The 14648-nt window shown below is 47.1% G+C and overlaps 2 protein-coding genes and 1 long non-coding RNA gene across 9 annotated transcripts in view; all 3 read left to right on the plus strand.

Annotated features, from left to right (window-relative positions):
* The first annotated feature begins 282 nt into the window (after positions 1 to 282).
* The window catches only part of CRTC1 (CREB regulated transcription coactivator 1), a 44120-nt gene continuing 29754 nt past the window's right edge, over positions 283 to 14648 (plus strand). For 2 of the 7 annotated variants that reach the window (XM_062626838.1, XM_062626842.1), the window contains exon 1: positions 283 to 475. In XM_062626838.1, coding sequence (XP_062482822.1) covers positions 290 to 475 — 186 coding nt within the window. In that variant the 5' untranslated portion in view covers positions 283 to 289. The remainder of the gene's footprint in view (positions 476 to 14648) is intronic. The other 5 variants (XM_062626840.1, XM_062626841.1, XM_062626844.1 and 2 more) reach the window with 4 other exon arrangements.
* Positions 350 to 14648, plus strand: part of DDX49 (DEAD-box helicase 49) — a 139843-nt gene continuing 125544 nt past the window's right edge. Inside the window, exon 1 of the mRNA XM_062626847.1 lies at positions 350 to 357. Coding sequence (XP_062482831.1) covers positions 350 to 357 — 8 coding nt within the window. The remainder of the gene's footprint in view (positions 358 to 14648) is intronic.
* Positions 1092 to 2642, plus strand: LOC134167799 (uncharacterized). The gene is made up of 2 exons (XR_009966292.1): positions 1092 to 1193; positions 1306 to 2642. It is a non-coding gene; the product is annotated as an uncharacterized LOC134167799 (long non-coding RNA).

Raw genomic sequence — 14648 nt, forward strand, 5'->3', positions numbered from 1 at the left:
TCTCCAGGTTTCCTGCAGCCCCTTCAGGCACTGGAGCTGCTCTAAGGTCTCCCCTTCAGGAGCCTTCTCTTCTCCAGCCCAGCTCTCTCAGCCTGTCCCCATGGCAGAGCGACTCCAGCCCCGGCTCAGGGGGACACCAGGACCCAGTGGGGGCGGCGGCGGGACACAGCCGCCGCCATCGCCTCAGCGCTCCCGCCCGGCGCCGCGCATGCGCCCGCGCGCCCCCTCACCGCCCCCTCCCTTCGCGCACGCGCGTTGCGCTCCCTCCCGGCGGGGCCGTGCGCGGCGCATGCGCGTCGCCCGCCTCCCCCCCCCTCCGGCGCGGGGAGGGGGATGCGGACGGGGGAAGATGGCGGCCTCGAACAACCCGCGGAAATTCAGCGAGAAGATCGCGCTGCACAACCAGAAGCAGGCGGAGGAGACGGCGGCCTTCGAGGAGGTCATGAAGGACCTCAGCCTGACCCGCGCGCACCGGGTGAGGATGGCGCCGCGCCCCGCCGCCCGCCCGCGCGCCCCCGCCGCGGCGGCTCCGGAGGGGGGGGGGGGGGGAGGGGCGGCGCCCCCCGCGGCTCCCCTCAGCCCGGGGGCAGCGGCGGCGGGCGGGGCGGCGGGCAGCGCCCCCTGCTGGGGGCGGGCGGTGCCCCCGGCGGGCCCCCCCCGGTACCCCGTTAACACCCCCCCCCCCCCCCCCATCTGCCTCCCGGGTACCGGGCCCCGGCCCGGAGCATCCTCCGGAGAGCGGCACCTGCCGCCGGGCCGGCGCGGCCGGGCAGGGCCTGGCGCGCATTGGGAGGGGGAGTCCCCCGTTCTCGCGGCGGAGGGGGGGCTCTGCCCCGTGGCAGGGTCGGGACAGCTCCGTCATGGCTCCGCCGGAGCGGGCCCGGCTGCGCGGGGGTTCCTGTGGGGTGTGGGGGGGGACAGCTCTGCCCTGGGATGGGGCTGAGGAGGGCTCCGGTGCCTTCACCGGGATCGAAGGGAGGTCCCGGTTCCTTCGTCAGGCTCTGAGCGGGGGTCCCCGGTTCCTCAAGACAGGCTCTGAGGGGGGGGCTCGGTTCCTCACCCGTATCTCAGAGGGGGTCTCCCGGTTCTTCGGCCCAGATTGGGGCGGGGGGGGGTCCCAGCCTTGCTCCTGCCTACCTAAGAAGCGCTTGCTTCCCTCAGGGCCCTGCGGAGCATCCCTTCAGTGCGGGCAGGTAAAGCCCTGGTTCCCTTGGTGTGGAGCACCCATGGGTGTGCAGAGCCTGGGTGGGTGCTGCTGGGCTCGGTGTCGTTAATGTTGTTCCTGTTACACTCCAGTTGTCGTAGGTGCAAATTGCTGCACTTCCAAACCCTCCTTGGCTTGTGATGCCTCTGCAAAGCCCATCAGCAGAAATTACCTGCATAACAAATGTGCTTTCCAAACATCAGATGCCTCTTCTGGTTTAGACATAGGGATGTCAGAGCTTTTCTGCAGGGATTTTGCCTCACTTGCTTGTGTCAACGTTTTGGGTTTTCTTTTAACTGTTTAAAGGAAAATTTCTGAACTTGTTTGTGCCTGAACCTTCACAGGAATGCGAGAACAGGAGAACATACCCTTGGATTTACAGGAACGTGTTTCCTCTTATTCCTTCGTGTCAGGATAGGGGGAATCCTTGTTTGGAATTGGTGCTGCTGCTGGTCAGATATCAAAGAAAGGCCACAGTGCTTCTGACAGCTCCTGCTTGGGAAGGCGCGAGGCCAAAGCTTTGTTGGTGATGCCTCTTAGAGGATGCTGGTGGAGTTCTTGATGGAGTTAGTTGAGAGAAGAGCCAGGATGCTTTAGGGATGTTTGCAGTCGATGGAGCCTTCTTGGTTTCTTGCATCTCTGCCTGAGTAGCTCAGTACCCAGGATTTTGCCTTTTGGTGGTTGGTCTTTGCAGCCACTTGAGAGCTGAGTGTTCTGGAGAGTCTGCAATTGCAGGTTAACTCTTAGGTTTAGCAGTTGCAGTCACCTTCCGCAAGATAAGTCCGAATCCTGATTCAGTTCTTCCTGAATCTGAGGGTTCCTGACCCTGGTTTTGCAGATGGAAGCCCATCTTATTTTCAAGAACCTGGTATTGAGGAAAGGACCCAAGATGAATAAGTTTTCTGAGGATTCTGGGTACTGAAGTGATGGAAACACTGACCAAATAGCTGAATAAAATGTCTTCTTTGTAGACTTTTTCTTCTAAATTCCATGATTTCATCTGTGTTTAAAATGCAGCATAAAAGCAAAAAGGGGTTAAGCACAACTTTGCCGTTTGCTCTCATTTCATTTGCCAAAACACACTTTGCTGCTGTCACTGTGCAGATGCGTTACTCAGTTTGTGGAAGCAGCCCAGAATTTCGGTTGCCTTTTCATTATTAGTAATTGTCTTTTTGCAGTGTTTGCAGTGTTACCATCCTGGCTGCTTTCGTGTTTGGGGCTGGTCATAGCAGAGCAGGGAACTGCTGTTTCACGTGCTGTTTCTGAGGTTCCTTTCTGACCTGGTCGTCTTCTGCCTATTCCTGCTGGTTGCTCCAGCTGAGATTTTGAAGTTTTGATGCCTCTTTCTTGCCCAGGACAAACTAGAACATGATGTCAACTCCTCCTTTCTCTATTGCCCTCACCATTCACTTGAATAAAAGAAAATTCCTTTGAAAAATGAATCCCTTTGGTTTCAGGAGCATTCCCCCTGTTCTCGGGAGCAGCCAGGGCCTGGTTGGAGCTGGCACATTGCAGAACGTGTGTTGGGTTTGCTGGCAGACACAGACCTTGGGGAGAGTCGTGGCGGTGGGTGGGTGGCCGATAGAAGCTCTGGAGCTGCTTAATTGTCTTGTGAGTGGGACCTTCGTGTTTATAATCCAGAGATTTCTGCGAGTCCCATAGTAACAAAGTGGGTGAGAAGAGGGGGAGGCTTTTTTTCCCTGTGTGACATTGACTCCTTTATTCTGCTGCTGGTTCTGCTGCTTTTTTTATGTGAGACATGGAATTTCAGAACTGCACTGGTTGCTCAAGGAGAGGCTGTTTACCAGGGCCTGCTCTCCATTTCTGCTGTAACACAGCCCAGTTGGATTCACTGTTCAAGGCTGTTGCTGCCCTTGCAAATTAGAATTAACCAGACATTAACATGCAGGATACCACAGGTAGTGCTGAGCTGTTCCATGTATGGCTCTTCAGATGATGGAGAATATAAGATTATTAAAGAAAATTTGGGTGCAGCTGTGACGTGCATTTTAAAGGTGGTTCTCATTCAGCTGAAGATACTCTCAGGATTCCACAATTGGGTTTTTTTTTGTAATCTACATTGTTAAAACCCCTTAGTTCTGAGGGCTTCCAGCCGGAGCTGTGTTTGAGCTCCCTCTTACGGACCTTGCAGTCTTACTTTTAAGAAAGACCCCCCCCCTGAAACCCCCTAACTCCCCAAAAGCCCCACGTGGGGAGCTTGTGCTGGTGTGGATGTTACTGGTGTGAAAACGGGGGAGAAAAACCAGGTTAATGGTGATGTTTGGAAACATTCAGCAAAATCCCAGCACCTCCAGACAGGCTTTTCCTGCAGGCAGAGTGGGCTTTGCGTGCAGGCCACTTGCAGAAGGTGTCTTGGTGAGCTGCTGCTAACACATCTCAGCAGTCTCTAGTGATGACCTTAGTGACACAAACCTGATTCTCTGTGTCCCCAAGTATGCAGTTCAGTGCTTTATCAGCCTGTGTGCTAGTGCTGTGAAAGGGTTTGCTTGTGCATTTGTAGGTGTTACCAAAAGCTGCGTGTGCCTGTGCTGGTCAAAACCACAGGGAGACTGTGGCTTGGTGGCTTTATTTTCAACCTGAATATTTTGAACCCAAAGCTCCTGGTTGAGTTTAATTTCTTCAAGCAGGATGTATTGTAATGGTGTAGCTATCCATAGGTGGCCATTTGACTGAAGGGGAATGAAATAAAAATCATGTAAAAACCCCATAGTTTGTGTATAAAACATGTCCACAGGCACACACATCCCTGTAGCTGGATTGTACTTTCACATGAGACAGTCACTCATGTACTTGCTCCTACTGGCTGTGGAGGAGATCAGAATGTCTTTGTACATGGTTTGCTGTAGACAGTATGCAAACCAGCATTTAAAAGCTTAGTTAAAGCAGGAATGCTAATCTGTGGGTTTAAAACTGAGAAGCACTAATGATGATGGCGCAGTGTCGCAATGTTTCCTAATGTCTTCAGCATGTTTTTATTAAATAATTTGATAGAAAAGAAATTCCTGACTACATAATAGTATTTGGAATGTCTGAAAGATATTAAAGAAATGCATCACAATCAGGACTGAGGCCTCCAAGCACGGAGATGAATGCCTTCAGCTGCAAGTAGTTTAGTTCAAGGTAATGGTATCATGAGGTTCCCTCAAAACAGCAGTGTTGATTTTTCAAGCTCTAGACGGTGTTTTTCTTCTTTGTTACTCTCCTGGATCCAGGGTTTGGACCCTGAATTTGCACACTTACAAGAAAGAGGTGGCTTAGGCTTCCTCTGTGATCTCCCTCTCATTTCCCTGCTGGAGCAGGACACAGAACCAAGTGTGTAGGGTTCTATGTGGCCAGATGTGCTCCCCACGTCGCAGCAGCTGTGCCACCAGCTGTGGACATCCTCAGACACAGGCTGAGCGACAGAATGCTGCAGTGTGGTGAGTTCTTTGAAAGAATCATTGTAAGTCGGGGGAGTGAGGTGCAGAGGTGAGGTCCCCGCAGGGGCACAAAGAATCTCTGTTCTTGTGCAACCCTGCGCTGCCCTGAGCTGCTCTGAGCTGTCCAAGGTAAACAGCGAGCGGCTCCTGATGTGCCCTGCTGGGGAGCTCACGCTCCGGCCCCAGTGTGAGCTTTCTCCTGGTGACCCCAGGCAGGGTTTGTTGTGCTGTTTTAAAGGAGACCGTGGCTTTTAAAATGGTTATTCCATCATTACGCTGCGTTAAGCTGCTTGCTTCAGCTCCCAAAGTCTCTTTTTCTGTGCAGTGGCCAAGTCTGCCTGTGTTTATGCTGCAGCAAAGCTGGGGAGGATCTGTAGGCACGAGAAACTACGATTGTACAACCGCTGCGGGGTGAATGTATGGAACCAGTGTGCTGCATTTCGGTTTTCTTTGGCTTCAGTGGTGGAGAGCATTCGCAGTAATTTGCATTTATAGGAGCTACTCATTTAGTAAGAGAATAATAAGGTTATGTACAGTCAGCTCCTCCAACTCTTCGAGGGGGATGTGGGGGTTTCCCTGCAAAGCCATTCTTTGAATAGCTGTGCTTGGCCTGTAGTTAAGATCCTGGAAACTTGTAGGTCTGGATAGTGATTTTCTTGGTCTTGTATTTACAAATGGAAGTGTGTAATTCTGATGATGACTTTGGGTTAGAGTTGCCGATGCAGGAGCTGCAAACCTGCAGTGGAAGTTACAGACACGGCAAAAGCATCAGTGAGCAGGAGTTGATGCTGTGTTAATCTGAATTATGTGCTGGCAGCAGCAGGGCAGAGGTGAGTGAGTGTTCTCTGCCTGAGTAAAGCATCAGGCCGCAGAGCGCTGCAACAGGAGTTGTTCCTTTAAGCAGTTTTCAAGAAGATGTTGTACTGAAAAATGATTTTAGTAGCAATGTGGCCAAGGCACAGACCTTCTTCAGCAACTGTTAAATGCAGCGGAAAAGAGCTGTTTGACACAGCGCAAAAAAAAAGGAGGGGGGAAACCCCGAAGCCCTTAACGTGGTTGTGTAAGGGCTGGTGTTGAAAACCAGTTTTTAACTGTAGCTCTGTTTCTCAATCAGATGACTCCTTGAATTATTTTTTAGCATGTAAACTGCATTTCTGTTTTGTGTACATCTTGGATTACCTCTGCTGATGAGGAACCAGCGTGCATTTTAATCTGCTGTTCATCAGACCTCTCCTTCTGGCACTAACCGTTTGGTTTGGATTTTATAATCAATTTATGGGTGCTGGTGATTTTAGTTACAAAGCATTTACTGAACCTTACCAGGATCAAGCTGAGGCAGCAGCATCGGGCCTGTTTAAGCTCGTGGAAGCTTTGACTCCTGTGGTTGCCCAGCACTGCGCTGGTGTGAGTTCCAGCACAGTGAGTTGCATCAGGAGTTGACCATGCAAAATCAAACTGGTGGGCTTGGGGTTTTTTGAGGTGAGCTTTAGCCAAGGCAGTTTCCTGCTCTGACTAGATGCATAAGTTGTTCTGTGAGAAATTATTGTTTCTAGACACTTCCACTGTAGTGGTAATAAAATCCTAATTTGGCAAAAAGTAGACATCATCTCAGAGATGATCAATAGGGATTTAAACAGAATGTCTTAAAGGCTGAATATCTGTCTCTGATTTCTATTACCTCTCTCTAATTGCAAAGGAGTGTTTTCTTGGGCTGTGTTACAGCAGCTTTGTCACTCTCCCTGACAACATCGATCCGTCTCTAATGGTATGTTCCATGCTGGCATCAATACTTTTGTACCTAATGCGGGATCTGAAGCTCAAGTAGACTTCAGGGCACCATTCAGCAAATGTCGTACTGGATCTTAAAAAAACAAACAGAAAAAAAGGCTTTTCTTTTTTAAAATACTAATTCTGGTTATGATGGCTGGAATTTTACCCCAGTGTTCTTGTAGATGTGTGCAGTAGCTATTGCTGTGGCATCGAGGGTATATGGTAGCTGACAGGATTGGGGTAAGTTGGTGAAAAGAAGGAAACTGTCAAAATGTGGTAGATTTTTTGTGACCATAAGCTTGCAGCAGTGTTCACATTGTGCCAGTGACCTCAGTGCTGCTTCCCTATCTCCTTGTGGTCTGAATTGCTGGCATTTTGGTAAAAAAGTGTGTTCCCAGAGTTCTGGGGGCTAGCCAGCCTTGGGGGTCTGTTAACTCATCGGCTATGGTTGGTGTATGTGATAGTGCATAGGAATTAGTATTGAGCATGTGGCTTGGATTTGTTGTAGCTGTTTTGTGTGGTGTGTTCAGTGCTGTGGAAGTGATGTTCAGGAGGAAGATCCCTGTCAGCATCTCCAGTGGCGTTTTTGGAGCCAGCTGAGTGTTGCAAAGCGCGTGTTTGTCAACCAGGGGTGTTTCGAATGAGCTCATTGGTACTTTATAAATTACAAAGTTGTAACAGAGTGTTGAGAAGAGTCTTGTTTTGCAGATTATTTCTTGGGAACTGGAAATGCTTCCCCTTGAAGCAGAACAAGCATTTGTAATAAACCAACAACAACAACACACACCCACAGAAAATGGGTCTTAAATAATGAAGTAGAGGAGAATGAACTGATGCGTTCTGGCGTTAGGCTTCAGTAATGATTCTACAGCACTTCATGATCCTTGTCTAAGAGTTTGTGTTGTACAGGCAGGTTTGCTCAAGGTGGATTTTACTCCTCTGCCTGCTTGGTCTATCATTTTTCTTGACTACTGGGAAAAATATCCTCTGTGATATCTCTGTTGGGCTGCTCACTTGTGGTTTTTAGCATGGTTACTGATCACTGCGTAGTAGTAAGATGTGTAAATGGCAGACTGCAGTTCTGTTAGATGAGTTTTCAATTAATTTTGATACCCAGCAATTACTGCACAATTGAGGTCTCAAAGAGAAGGGAATCTGAGCTGGTTTTCCAAAAGATAAGTATTTTCAGGCACATGCTGATAGTTCTGAAGTCAGAAAGCATATCAGTTGTTTTTTGACCTTTCTTTCTGTACACTGATGCCTCTTCAGACCTGTCGTAGAAGCAGCATCTGGTAGTGATGTGAAGCTGTGCAGCAGATTTCTGTAGCTCCAGAGTCCTTAGGTGGTGTTTTGACATCCAAAAACTGGATTAAGGAAAAAAACCCTCAGTTTTGGAAGGAAAAGACAGTGATTGTTTCATACAGTGATTGTTTCATGCACTGGCTTCTCACCTTTCTTCTCCTTACAAAGTCTTGATGTAGATCCTATTCATGGCATCTGTTCAGCAGCCACTAATTGTTGGAGTGGTGTAACTGGGTTTCTCCTTGATCCGCCTGTACATGCAATGGGTGAAGATTGTTCTTGTTGCAGTCTTTTAATTACAATTCCACAAGCCCCTGTTCATCTCTTCCTCCTCAGTGGCATTGCTCCACTAGTGAGGGAAGAGCAGAAGTTCTGTCTCCAATATTGCAGAGGTTTCCACCAGCCTGCTCAGATTCACGTCTTATTGACCTTCTCTTTGTAATTAGATTTGTCTCCTGTGCAGTAAAACAATCACCTTGTAGCAGCATTTTGCATTCGAAGAAGTTGGACTCTAATGGCAGATATTTTTCATACCCAGAGAATTGTCTGATGCCTCATTTTAAGAGCTGCAAACAGTTTCTTGAGCTGTAACAGGAGGGTTTAAGGATGAGCTGCAGCGGGAGGAATGGTTGGAGGGCTGTGGAGGCCACGGTGGTTCTGGGGACTGCTGAAGTGGTACCTTGGTATCAGAGACTGAAGGTCAGTGGAGTGGTTTTCACTGGTGTGAACCAACGTGTGCCGCAGCAGCAGGTAATTCACCTGTTCTGTAGCACCAGGCTTTGAAGTGATGCTGCTGTGCTGGTGGGTGCTGTCAGGGCAGAGCTGGGTGCTGCTGTACCCCAAAGGGTGCAGACGTGCCCCACTCGGCTCCTTATTTCCCAAACTTGTGGGGTTACATAACTGAATTTCCATTCTTTAGCTAAAAATACAAAAATGGAGCATAAAAGCTATTTTTATCGTACTTAATGAGGGCATCTCTGCTTTTATTTCATCTTTTCAGAGGCATTTCAATAGGAGGAATTGGGATGGTTGAACTTTTTTTTGTAGAGTGGACATAAAGATATGTTGGGCTGCTCAGAATGAGTATGTTCTTTAAAAGTATACTGTTAGCTAATAACGATCGTGACAATAAAGAGATTTTGAGAGTGTTGTGCTAGATTTAAACATAGCAAAAAGAATTTTTTGCCTTTCAGATAGCAAATAATCACTGAGCTTCAAGTGCTGAGTCCTCTCCGGTGTGTTATATTGAATTATCAGCCACATCCAGGCCTTTCTCTTTTTGGAAACCCTTCCAGGGAAGCAGGGTGGCATTTGCAGAGCTGACACGAGATCTGGTTTGTTTTTCAAAGCAGTGCAAATCAGGTTTGGTTCATATTGGAGCTTAGCTTGGCTCTCTGCCCGGTGATAGAGCACAACTCCGAAGAATAGTCACTATTTTAAGTCTGTAGTTGTGCTGTATCCTGTTTTTACTTGCTACTCAGTTGTGACTGTTAAGTTTTAAACACTAAACCTTTGTTCACCAGAAATAGCAAAGTGTTTTTAAGCACAAGTGACAGCCTGGGTATTAAATGGTATTATTTATTGTTATGCCTTTCTTTATTCAAGCTCTTCCACGTGTGTTCTTACTGATTCTTTGCCTGCAAGCCCCAAACCTGCAAATAGTTAACTTTGAAGAAAGTTAAATGCACTTAATGCTTAAAGAAGTTCTGCTGGTGCAAACCAGAAATCAAGAGTTAACAAATAATACCAATTGCAGAGTTAAATGCTGCTGCTTGCTTCCCTCTCCCTCCCTCTTTCATACAAGTTAAACTTTCTGGTTTGTTCTTTGGGTTCACAAGAAAAGGGTTTGTGATTTGAGTGCAGTGTAGGGGGGGTTAGGAATAATAAGTGTACGTTGCGGGGTGAGAGCTCTTCACTTTCACATGAATTCTAGAGGACACCTGGGGGATTGGTTCCTAGGCCGTGTGGAGTTTTTATAACCCCGTTTCCTCACGGTTTTATAGCTGAGGCAATCTGGGGAGTTGGTTGCAGCTCCTGAAGGAGAATCTAATGGTGCCTTGGAATTTGTAGATGACTCATAACAGGACAAAACAATCCAGTTAAGTGATTTGAGGTCTTAAATAATCTCTTCAATAGGAAGGTGAAGAAAACATGAACTCATGAGTAATAATTGGCTCTCTTGGAGTGCTAAAAGTGCAGTGATCGCTAGTGGGCAGGGATTCAGATGATTCCCCTTGAAGCTTTGCTGATCAATATATAATATCTCAGCTCTTGTGAATGAAATGTGTTTGCCTGGACTATAAGGGTTTTAGCAAAGCTCTATTACAGGTTGAGAGTTTATTTGAAGTTGGTTTCTAGTAGTGACACTTCATACCTCCGCTCCATGGGCTAGGGCTGCCTCTCAGCTTTTTGGCTTTGCTTTTTCTCCTGTTCTCTGCCCTGGTCACCAGGGTGGGTTTTTGATGAGGAAGAACCCATCATAATGGCTGCACCTTGAAACAGGGGCAGTTCTTTGCTTTGTGAATAAGCTAGCTGCAAAAATATGGTGGTTTTAGATAGTCCGCAACTGAACTGCTAGGAATACCTTCCTCAGGTGCTAGCATTGGCATAGAACTGCAGATCCTTGTCTCCTTTTTCCTTTTCAAAGCACAGAATCATTCAGGACTGCCTTAAGTTTGAAGAGGCTTCTACGCAGCTTCAAGGGACCTGCGCTGGCATTCGGTAGTGCTCACCCTTTGAGACCTCATGGTTGTACTGGTAAGCAACTGGGACTGCAGCACGTGTGTGACACTATCAGATAACCTTTAAGCTTAATGAGGTTTATAAAACCTCAAGTTAGCTATTGTGTGTTGTCCCCTTTCCTCTGACGAGCAGTTTTCATTACTCTGATGATGAAAACCCCTTCTTCTGATTCCCAGTTTGTTTCTTCATGGTGTCCGGAGAGAGCTCCTGTTTCATTTCAAGCTCTGGCTCCGTGAGATGGAGGGGGAGGATTCTGCTTCTCTTTCCCTCCCTGCAGATCCTGGTACTCAGTTCCTGTGAGCAGGGACAGGCTGGTTCTGGTCCTTGAATGTCTCACCTCCTGATTTATTAGTCATTTCTGAAGTCTTTGAGAAAATTTGGGTATTTTAGTGCATGGGGAAACCCCTCAGACCTTGAGCTGTATATTGAGTAGGGTACTATAGCTATCCACTGGTTAAAGTGAAGTGCAGTGCTGACCTTGTGTGTGCAGCTCTGCTTTGAGTCAAGACGTGGTTGTGAAGTGCTTCAGTGTGGCAGAGACAAAGCTGTTGCTCTTCCGTGGCTGCTAAATTCCAACAGATTCCAACAGATTCCTTCCCTAAGAGAAAAAAAGCAACAAAAATGCATTTTTTTTCCTTCTCTTTCCTGAAATCTCTGTTTTTAATGGCTGTGTTTGGCCGCGCTGCAGTCTGTGTCCTGACACGTCCATGTGATAATGGAACAAATACTTGAAAGTGACTTAAATGACAGTTATGGTGATGGAAGAGTAAACAATGATGTAGCAGTTCTAAGAGCAGGGGTTCAAATCCAGTTCATACCATATGGCTGGAGTTTCTCGTGGTAATTCTCACTTAGTTTGTAGTAGACACTTGGCTTCCTGTCCTGGCCTGGGAGGATGCTCCCTGCAGTACCTATTGCGCGAGGGTGCTGATAGCATGAGAAGGCCAAATGTGATTGGCAGAGGCAACAAGGGAAACTTCTGCTCTGCTTGTCCACACTTCTCTGTTTCCAGCCAGTGCTAAAAACTTCACTTTTACGAAAATAAAAACATCCTAAAGTTAAAAAAAAACCCCAACAACCCATTGCAAAACATTTTGTTACAGAGCTGCTGATGGAATGCTTGCAGTCCCAAGTGACCCAGACGGAGCAGCTGCTATCACTGCGGATTATACCTTTCCTCTAAACTTCAGACTTCATTTCCTTTAGCAGTCTTCCTGGAGGAACAGCTGTGCATTTGGATCCACTGCTGCTGTTGGATCAGTATTTGAAACTGCAGGAAATAAGTTACTTGAGAAATCTGGCTTGATGGCGTTTCTTCCTGATTGTGACAGCCCGAATGAGAGAAATGCAAGGGATTCTCTTCTCTTTTCCTTTGATAAATGAGTCTGTGCAGTCTGTCTCCATTAGGCAGGAAGAGTTGTGAAGCACCTAACTAAGCTCCTTCTACTCCAGCATTACTCCCTGTGCTGCGTTTGCGTTGTTGCCATGAGGGGTTGATCACACAGAAATAAAAGCACAGTGTCGCTTGCTTTGCAGAAGGCACGTTTGCATGTGTTCTGATTTGGAGAGGAGCACACGTTTGGAAAACAGGTTTGGGAGTTCCCTTTTCTTATCTGCAGTGTGGATTAACTCTGGGGGGCTATAGACTGCATCCCTCTGTGTAATTCCAGCTAGTTTTCAGCTCTGTGGTCAAGCCTTTTCCTAGAGAATCAGTGTCTTCTATCAAAGGAGCTACACCTTTTCCTTTATACTAGGCAGAGTAGCTTTAGTGCTCTGAAAGACATGGGTTGACATTGTCAAGTTTATATCCCTGTCTTACCAGGACATTCTTTGGGTTGAAGAGGAATGTCTGCCACAAACCCACTGCAGGTGCTCAGATGAGAGGGCAAGTGTTGATGTCATTGCAGTTCCTTGGAAAGTGAAAGATAAAGGCTACAATTGCAAATAGACACCCATCTCTTCTTCAGGCACCTATTCAGAGAGTGGTGGCTGGTGGGAGGCTGTGGAATGTCTGGATTTAACCACGTTGTTGTGTGTTGCTCTGGGCTTTGGGGTGCACCAGTCAAACTCTGCTTTGCTGGTAGGATAATGAAACCCCTGGGGAAGCGCTCCACACCTCACTCTGTGAGGGATCTGAGGCCTTCAAAACCACCGGAATCTTTACAATGTTGTGATGAAGCCTCACTTTATAGAAGGATCACTAAGATGCAAGCAGGAAAATAGAAGTGGATGCTTTGCATGTCCAGTTTGTGGTTGTGGGGTGAGCAAGTTAAGAGAAACCAAGCTAACCTCCAGATATGTTTTTCTGCAAGCTCAGCTGCTTCAACCAGAGTTCTTTCAGGTCATAAGAGCCCTGGTTCAAGGAGAGGGGCAAGGCTGTAGCTTGTCCCTGGGGAAGAGGAGGCAGGCAGAGCCCTGGGACCGTTCTGCGCGGTGCAATCTGCTCGGTTGTGTTACAAAACTGCATCTTCCATTGCTCATGGAACTCTTCTCTGCTAATAATTTTCTGTGTCTTCTCATTATTGATATTAATTTTAGGATCTTGGCTTTAATGAGTTTGTTTCTGGGTCTGGTGATGGAGAGAGGGACTGGCACCTGAATACCTGCTATAATTAACCAAATGGTGGCTCACATTTAGGTTTTCTTTTCCTTGGCTTACCAGGGTTCTCCTCTTGTTGATCTGTGAGTCCTTTCTCGTTTAGTGAGATAAATCTAGACAGCTTTCATGGAGGGTGGGTTTAGTAAATGAGCAGTTATTTTGATGTAGATGATGTTAGGAAGTGGCTGGGTAGCAAGCTCAGAGTTTTCAAATTCAAACTCTAATCCAGTGTTGGGTATTAACAGAAGAGGGTTCGTGTGAGGGGAAGGGAGGAGCCAAGCTCTTTGGTGGTCAAAGCAGTTATTTAATGGATGGATAGTTTTTGGCAACTTGGACACAAATGTAAAGAGCTCTTTACATGTAATAGTTGATGGGTAATAAGGTGAGTTTTAGCTGGCAGCTCTGTTGCCGCTAAATCTAAATGCAATAGCTGTGAATCATTAAACTGATGTTAACTTATCTTTCTTTTTAAGTCTCTATTTGCTTTACTTATCAACATGAGGATTGTGAATGGGAAGAAATCTCCCTTTGAAGAAACCACTTCCCCAGGGATTCCGCTGAGTAACTGACTTGTCTCAGGGTTTGTTTGACGTGGTGTTTAACATCACACTGGAGAAACAAGCCAGATGAGTGGTTTGGGATGAGTGGTTGGGAGCCTCCCAGCCTCCTGCTTGCTCAGGGAAGCAGCAGAGTGGATGCTTGACCTGGAAAGTTTCTCTCTCGCTGCCCTACCTGCGTAACTTAGGAAGTCCAGTTCTGAGGATAAAAGGGCACTTGGTCCCTACTGTCTGTCGTTGGCTTTACTGTAGAGGCCAAAAATAGTGATATCAGTGCCTTTTCAGAGACCTTGCTACCAGGAGCTGGGTGGTGAGTTCATTCCTAGGGGGAGATCAGAAAATAGCAGCGACGTGTTCCTGAGGATGCCGGATGAATCCCACTCAGTTTAAGACCTCTGGACAACTGTCTGTCCTTTCCTGTGGTGGGTCCTGCCTCTGGGTGCTTCAGGAGAAAGGCTTCCTGAGAAACTTCAGACGTGACCAACGGGAGGCTTTGAACTGATTTGAACCAACAGGATTTAACTAATGCAGCCTCTAAAACTTCCAGTTAATCCTTTAAACAGAATTTAATTTGCAATTAAGCTTTAATACTGCATTTTTCATTTTAATCTACACTTGTTTTTGTGCTGATCGGCCTGAGCATGCAGGAGAGAGCTTTCTGAAGTGCAAAGCTGCAATTCATAAGAAGGCTTGAGATGAAAACTGCAAGCGGCAGCAGAGCACTTATCGTGAAATCTTACTTCCTGTATTCATCAGATCTCTCGGGGGTTTTATCAAACGGACACTCCACCCTTTTATTAGTTATGGGAATCAGATTCTTATGTATTAAAAAAGGGCATTTTGACAGGAAGGATTCTGGGGGATTGGGGCTGAATTCCGGTGTCGGGTTTGCCGCTCGGTTGCAGTGAAGCGCTGTCCAGAAGTTTGTAATTGCCCCGGATTTTTGGGGGGAAGAATTCAGAGAAGTTGAAATGTTGGATTTTAATAAATGCTTCCTTTGATTCCCATCTGCATGCTCTGGACACTTGGGATGT

This window comes from Pezoporus occidentalis, unplaced genomic scaffold (assembly GCF_034315485.1).
Source record: "Pezoporus occidentalis ecotype Australia unplaced genomic scaffold, CSIRO_AGI_Poc_V1 ctg299, whole genome shotgun sequence".
NCBI lineage: Eukaryota > Metazoa > Chordata > Aves > Psittaciformes > Psittacidae > Pezoporus > Pezoporus occidentalis.